The 7848-nt window shown below is 41.6% G+C and overlaps 1 protein-coding gene across 1 annotated transcript in view; it reads right to left on the bottom strand.

The window, feature by feature from the left end:
* LOC115523127 (ubiquitin-conjugating enzyme E2 E2-like) overlaps positions 1 to 7296 on the bottom strand; it is a 377540-nt gene extending 370244 nt beyond the window's left edge. Inside the window, 2 exon segments of the mRNA XM_030328825.1 lie at positions 1286 to 1469; positions 7159 to 7296. Of these exon segments, the coding sequence (XP_030184685.1) occupies positions 1286 to 1461 (176 nt within the window). The 5' untranslated portion in view covers positions 1462 to 1469; positions 7159 to 7296.
* Positions 7297 to 7848: the final 552 nt, after the last annotated feature.

Consider the following 7848-nt stretch of genomic DNA (forward strand, 5'->3'; position numbering starts at 1 on the left):
AACTGAGTATCTCTTATCCACTCACTTACCCCAACCTCCTTTCTTTCATCTTAATGTCATATTTTCTCCATTCCTACCTTTCTTATCCATACTAACTCCACCCCACATTTCCCAGCAGCAGGTCATTTTGTGCTGTGGCCAGCCAGCAGAGGGGTCGTCGGGTCAGCCGACTAAAGCCCTCTGGACTTGTGGGGAGATAGCAAAACTAAACGGAACCCTGTTCTCCCACACTGGCATGTTCTAGTATAGAGGTTTAAAGCTTGAGGCTACCTGACTTTCACACCACTCCTTCAAGAGAGATCAGAGACCAGCAACACACTTCTGGGAAGGAGTTGACTACCCTAGTCCCTTGGAATAAGTTGCTGACCACTCACTATCACCCCAACATCTCTCCCTAGAAGCTTATGTCCCACCAAGAGGCCTGAGAAGGTTCTTCCCAATCCTGTGGATTGACTACACCAGAGGGAAACAAGGTCTACTACACCATAATGGTTTTGGATCATCAGGAAACAGATCCTCCTAATTCATACTATCCAATAAATATAAAGCTATCACTCAACATTCACATTCTACTATGTCTAAAAATTACAGAATGCTTTCATTATGCTTCCTATTTGATATTTTTTAAAAGGTATTAGAAAGTAAGACCATTAAACCACAAAATCAGGAAAAACTGTATTAAATTTAGTTTACTTCTAAATTCTTTTCCAAGACACATTCTATAATTAAACAATATTAAAGCAGATTCTCTGGTGAGTCCAGTCCTCATAAGCAATTGATGTGGTAATAGAGACTCATTTAAATATCTACCTTCCAGATGTATCTACTGTCTAGAGAAAAAAAAATCTGTATCAAGACAGAGCCACTGCCTTATATAATGAAACCAAGATATGTTTGTTGCTAACTTCAGCATTTCTAACTTTACTAACAAGTAGTAGAAAATATACATCATTCAAAAACTATTTTAACAGATTCCTACTCACTCTTCCATGTTGCTGAACAGAATAAAATATTTATGGTCAAGTAAACCAAACTACCACACTTTTACACACGTTTTCCTATATATGCTCACTTATTAAATAATACAAACACACACAATGAATATGTATTTTTATGAATTTGTCTATTCATATACAGATTTATTACATTACATTTATTACATTACAGATGTATTCAATATACAGATTTATGAATCTGTATCCCAAATAAATGATTAAATACAAAAGAGAGAACTTAAGATGATAACTAGATACTAAAACCAAAAAGGTTAAAATTATTAAGATACCTTTTAGCACTAGTTGACAATTTAGCAGCTGTTTTGCTGGATATTTTTCCCTCCTTTTTCTTGGGCTGAACTTGCTCTCTTTCTGGTTCTTGCTGAACACTTTCACGCTGGTCTCCATCAGAACTTCCTCCACTAGTGCTTGGACTGTCATCAACTCTTTGTGCCTCAGTGGACATTTTAGATCCTGGATTAAAAATCAAAGATCATTTATTTAGTTGTGGGAGGACGACAGTAAGTTACCTCTAGAACAGAGAGGAAGAGAGCCTGCAAGGAGAATAAGTAAAACTAATATAAAATGAACAGAGTGGTCATTTACAAAACAACTTTGGGAGCTGCCAAAACTTTTCTTTCAAAACGTACTGAGAAGAAAAAAGAAAACATACAAAATGTATACACAAAACATTCTTAGCAACATTATTCATAGAGCCAAAGAGAGGAAACAACTCAAATGTCCACTAACTGATAAATGGATAAACCGAATGTGACATAGCCACACAACAGTGTATTATTCATCCATACAAAGGAATGAAGTACAATACGTACACACCACAACATGGATGAACTTTGAAAACATCATGCTCATTGAAAGAAGTCAGTCACAAAGGACAATAAACTGTATGATTCCATTTACACAAAATGTCCGGAATAGGCAAATTCACAGACAGAGAAGTTGGTAAATGGTTGTCAGGGAGTAGGAGTGAGGGAAGAATGCAGAAGGACTGCTAATAGGCTATAAAGTATGCTTTTGGGTTGATGAAAATGTTCTTAAATTAGATAATGGTGATGCTGTGGGGCGCCTTGGTGGCTCAGTCGGTTAAGCGTCCAACTTCGGCTCAGGTCATGATCTCACAGTTCATGAGTTCAAGCGCCTCATCAGGTTCTGTGCTGACAACTCAGAGCCTGAAGCCTGCTTTGGATTCCTTGTCTCCCTCTCCTGCCCCTCCCCTGCTCACATTCTGTCTCTCTCTCTCTCTCTCAAAAATAAATAAACATTTTAAAAAATGTTTTAAAGATAATAGTGATGTTGTACAACTCTAAATATTCTGAAAAACTACTGAGTTAAAATTCTCCAAGCTAGTCAATTATTTTAAGTAACCTTTGTGATAACAGAAGAACACAAAAGAACACAGAGGCCTGCATGATTCTAAATAAAACCTGAACCATATGATGGTGTCAGCACTGATCGAGCAATATACCAAGCAACTGTGTTTCACAAGAAATGGAGACTGTATTGAGATGGTGAAGGATTCTTTTTTTTCCAGCCTTGGATAAAATATCCCTAAAGACTTTCAAATTCCCTTTGCTCTTAGTTCATGTTCCCCAAGCAGCTCTAATTCTCAACTCAATTTCCTTAATACCTACCTTGATACATAGGTATATAACTGCTATAACCTGGCTAGCAGATACAAAAAAATTCTAGTAAGTGAAAAGGGATATCCCCTCTGAACTGTCATTCCATAATAATCAATTCCTGAGTTTGGTTTCTATGAAGACATTCCTTACAACCAAACTAGCTTAAAGTGTACTGACAACTCTAACCAAACTGACAAATCAATGTCCAGACTCAAAAGGGCCTTGTGCTCACCATGTTACCGACACCTAAGAAGTACTTTGTAAAAGAAAGATACCTCAAATAAAGCACTGTTTTTTATTACTGTAATTAGTCTAAATGTATAGCTAGTTGACGGTGATGAAAATTCACCACCACCGAGGATTTAACTTACAGCTTCCTCTAAATGAAAGTGATTTAATAATACAAGTCTTTAATGGATTGAAATTTTTATGGTAAGACAAACCAAAAAGCACTGCAAGAGACTGATCTGGATGCAGAGAGGTGAAGGGTCAACAGAAGATACTGAATGCCTTCAAAGACACATCACACAAACACAACACCACCCCGCTCAACTCCAACAGCTCCCTTCCCCCAGGCCAAACAAAAATACGTCTGTACAAGCAGCTCTGAAAACACACTGACGGAGAAATGTGACTGCTCTTCTACCTGTTCTGTAAATGGAGATCATCAGTCTCCACAGCTGTGACATCTTTTATGAGCACTAAAGTCACTTAATAGAATACTGAAATTTTATACCAGTATGTTTCAAGTCTAGCTGTAACAGTCCTAACATATATTTCTTGCTTTTTTTTTTCATTTTTATTTCACTTTAATTCTTATCCTTGGATTTAACATTGATTTTTTTTTCCAGCTTCTTTCAGTTAAAATTATCAGAAGTTCAAAATCTTATAAGTATGTACATAAAAGCGTGTTAGAGCAGACGCACATGGAAGTGAGAAAGAGAACAATTCTCAGGGAAAGGTCCTTGGATATAGCACAATGCTGTTGGCAATATTTTAAGAAATGTGAAATGAGTGAGAAATCATTTTATACATCTTAAACCAGAAGCAATCCATTGTATGAAAAATATACAGAAGCCTAAATGAAATAAAATTCTTTTTTACTGAACTTGGTCCTTCAGTTTAATAATCTATGCCTAGAGTTTCAGTTCTATCTTACATTAGTTATAAAGCTACACATTCTTCTCAGTGTTCTTATTTATGTACATTTGCACAATAATAATGCTATGAGTATATAATTACTCGAAAGATTACTCAATGACTCAATCTGAGCCAAACTCAACTTTCAAACACCACTCCAGAATATCAGAAGACTAATCTCTCCAGAGAATTATTAAAAAATACTATTATGGAGCTCCCTGGCTGGCTCAGTTGGTAGAACATGCAACTCTTCATCTCAGGGTTGTGAGTTCAAGCCCCACACTGGGTGTAGAGATTACTAACTAACTAAATTAAATTAAGAAAAAAAAAAAAAAACTATTAAAAATATCCAAGTAGGGAGTGAGTGCTAATAGGTATGGAGTTTCTTTTTTGAGGTGCTGAAAATGTTCTAAAATCAGAGAGTTGTGACGGTTGCACATCCTTGTAAATATACACTAAGACCACTTAGTATACTGTATACTTTGAAACAGTGAGTTTTGCAGTATGTGGAATACATCTCCATAAAGTGGTTATTAATAAAATGGATTTGAGTCTCAGTGTGTTTGGCCGCTGGGAGTCTAGAGAACTGACAGATCAAGAATTGAATGGAGAAGTATTTGAATATGTGGATACTAAAAGAAGGCCAACAGAGGATAAGTATTAGAGGAAATCCTTGGCTGAAGAAAAATTCTTGAAGTGTACCATATAGACAAAAAAGTACACAAATGTTGAGTGTTGGCCAATGAACTGTCACGAACTGAACACACTTGTGTTACCAGTATCCAGACCAAGAAACACAGCCTATTCATCACCTCCTGTCACTACCCTAACTTCTAATACCATGTCTTGCCCAACTTTTAATTTTATACATAGAAATCATATGATGATATACTCAAGTTTGGCTCCTTTCCATAAAAAAAGAAACCCAAATAAATAAAGGTATAATTTCTATAGTTTCACAATAAAGAAAAATAGTTCATTTCCACTTTTGACCTAAGACAACTTTATTTCATCTGAATCTTAACCTACGGATAAGAAATTCATCTGAGACCACTAATAACCACTACAGAAACTTTTAGAAACAAAGTTTTCGTTTCTTTTTCAAATATCAAGAGTAAGGCAAATTTCCCCTGATTTTTGGTTTTTAAATGCCTAAGTACAGAAAAAAGTATTGGAAAAAAATTACTGTACCACTCAGGTGACAACTAATTTTTACGAAGAAAAAGCAGTCTACAAGCATTTTAATTAGGTATAAGTATGAAATTGTTTTGTCTTTCCAAAATACAAATGAATAAAAAGTCGTGAATTAAAAGTCTTTAAAGTTATCTTCTAAATCAGCATTTTTAAATTATCTTTAAGATTAATTCCTACTTAGCTAATTTGATCGAATCATAGAAGATAAACTTAAATTCCAGAGTTATAAACATAGTGCTCTTCTTCAATGATAGTTTCAAAGCTAATAAGATATCCCAATTTCTATTTTTATTATGGACTCAAAGTAAATCTTGGTTTCTAAACATAAAATAGAAAGGTGGACTTTTCCTCAAACATGTTACATTAAAAGTTTGGATGTTGTTTCTTCTTCAACACACAAAATAATCTTGTATTATAGCTGTGTACTCTATGTCCTAATTACATGCAGTCCTGGAAATCAGCAATATAATAAATGAAACTCACATGTTCCATAAAAATGAAATGATTCGGTTATAAATATAACTGATAACGTAAAAGCAACTATAGTCACTTCATAAATCCAACTACTGTCCAGATAAGCCTTATAACTGTATCTCATGGTATAAAACTGCAAAAGCAAATGTTCATTTGAGCTTTTACAACAGGAAAACGCTTAATCCTGTCTTTTGATATCTTATTTGTCTTCCTGCCCAGATTTCTGAACTTACCTAAAATGTAAAATAAAATACAATTTTTGAAGAAAAGGCGCTGTGTTCTGGGGGAGATATAATGGGCTATGACATTAAACACTATCGTCAGCATCAGCCCATATGCAAAAACACTAAAGAGCCAGAGCGTCCAAACCGCTGAGACAATTATTTAAATTGCAAGGTCCAGACTGAATTATCACATATACAGAAACATACTTTTTAAAGAATCAGGAATAAAAAAAACAAAAACAAAAAACAAAACTAAGAAGACCTTAAAATCTTTCCAAAGCGCTAGATAATTCGAAGGTAAACCCGAGCACTTTCTTTTGCACTTTTAAATAAAAATATTTCAGTAAACTCTCAAGAATACATAATACAAAACGATGAATCTTGAAAACATGCAAATAGGTCTAACAGCCACCGAGCACAGGATGATGTCTTTCTAAAGCGGCCTTAATTTCCTTAAGGGAAGATGGATTGGACATTTCTGGTTGGTCGTGGGAAAAAAAAAAAAAACCCACAAGAAGCTACGCTTTATCTTCATTAGAAATGGTAAAGGGCAAAAGGATCAAAACATTATGAGAAGAGAGGGGGAGAAGTGGGGGAAGGAGGGCAGAGGGAATCCAGTTTCAAACCAGGCCAGTGGGGGCTGCAGAGAAGAGACCAGAGAAAAATGGGCTTCGGCTCCAAACTGTGACAAGCGCTAGGCTTCACAAAAGACCAATACAACACCCGGGCATACACAAACACACCCCACAAGGTCTTCTCCAGGAGGGCCACGGGGTTCGGTGGCGGCGCCAGACCCGGCACTCGCCAGAGAGACACCATGTGCAGCAATTATGCAATTAGGGAAAATAGCAAAAGATCAAGCCGGGCACTTTCCACCGTGACATTTATCCAGTACTTTTGCAAAGACTTAGTTCCAGGATGCGGCTGGGAAAGCTAAAGGGCTGGAAGGGTGGCGAAGGATGGGGAACTGAGAACGGAAGGGGGTAGAAGATGGACAGGCAGGGACGAGGCGAGCGGGGGTGGGGGGGAGATAGGAAGGAGGGGGAGGGGTGGAAAGGGCGAGAAACAGGGGCAGGAGGCTCGCGGGAGGGGGCGCCGGGAATGGGGCACGCTGGGGAGCAGAGAAGGAGAGAACTAGGGCGCAATTGGTGTAAGGAGAGACCTGCGACGTGGAGAGGAGGTTGGGGGGGGGACGCCCACTAGAGGGGGGACGCCCGCTAGAGGGAGGACGCCGGGGACTGGAGTGGGGGAGCACCGGCGAGGCCCGAGCGAATACCTGAGGGAGGGGCGTCTGCGCAGGTCACGGGCTAGAGCCCAAGCGCTGCGAAAGAGGGCTGCGGAGGCGGGGGGCGGAGGGGGGGCGCTGGGAGGGCCGAGGACTGGGTGTCCCCGCAGACGGTCTTGTCACCGAAAGCCGGACCCGCGCACCACGCACCCGGCCGCCCGGCCACGCCTGTCCCCGCCGCGCTCGCGCCCGCCCGGACTCACCCTCAGCGCCGCCGCCGCTGCCCGCGGCCGTTCCAGCTCCGGCTCCCGAGGCTGCTGCCCGCCGCTGCTGCTGCGGCCGCCCCTGACTCCTGGAAAGTGAAGCCACCGCCTCCGCGAGACGCTGCCTCCGCCCGGCCGTCCGCGCGCGCGCCCGCGAGTGCGCGTGCCCGTGTGCCCGCCCGGGAGAGACCGCGAGAGCGCGAGCCCCACGTCGGCCGTGCCGCGCCGCGCGCCTCCCGGCACCCCAAGCCCGCTCCGCCCCGCCTCCTACCGGCGCGTGGCCGCGAGGGGGCGGTGGCGGGCGCGCGCACGGGCTAACTGCCCGGCCGGCCTGGCGAGGGGGCGGGGAGGCGGCACGGAAAAGTAAAGTGACAGCCGAGTCCCGCGAGTGAGCCGTGGCGGGGGTGGGCGAGGGCTGTCCCACGGAAAAGGAAAGGCAGGGACCAGGAGAGGAGAGGGAAACAGAGGCTAACGAGGCGACTTGAGGGGAAGGGACGCGGGGACCTTGACGGGCACGCGCATTAAAGGGCAATGCTGGCTGGGGGGGGTGGGGAAGGGGAATTGCCCTAAGACCAAGCTGGGTGCGGCGTTTTACCCCCAGGCACTGCAGCCGTGGGCTTCACATTTGCCTCACAGTGTTCGCAAAGTAACTACAGGGACTGACCCTGTTGACATATTAACCAAAAACTC

The sequence above is a fragment of the Lynx canadensis genome, chromosome C2, assembly GCF_007474595.2.
Source record: "Lynx canadensis isolate LIC74 chromosome C2, mLynCan4.pri.v2, whole genome shotgun sequence".
Taxonomy (NCBI): Eukaryota; Metazoa; Chordata; class Mammalia; order Carnivora; family Felidae; genus Lynx; species Lynx canadensis.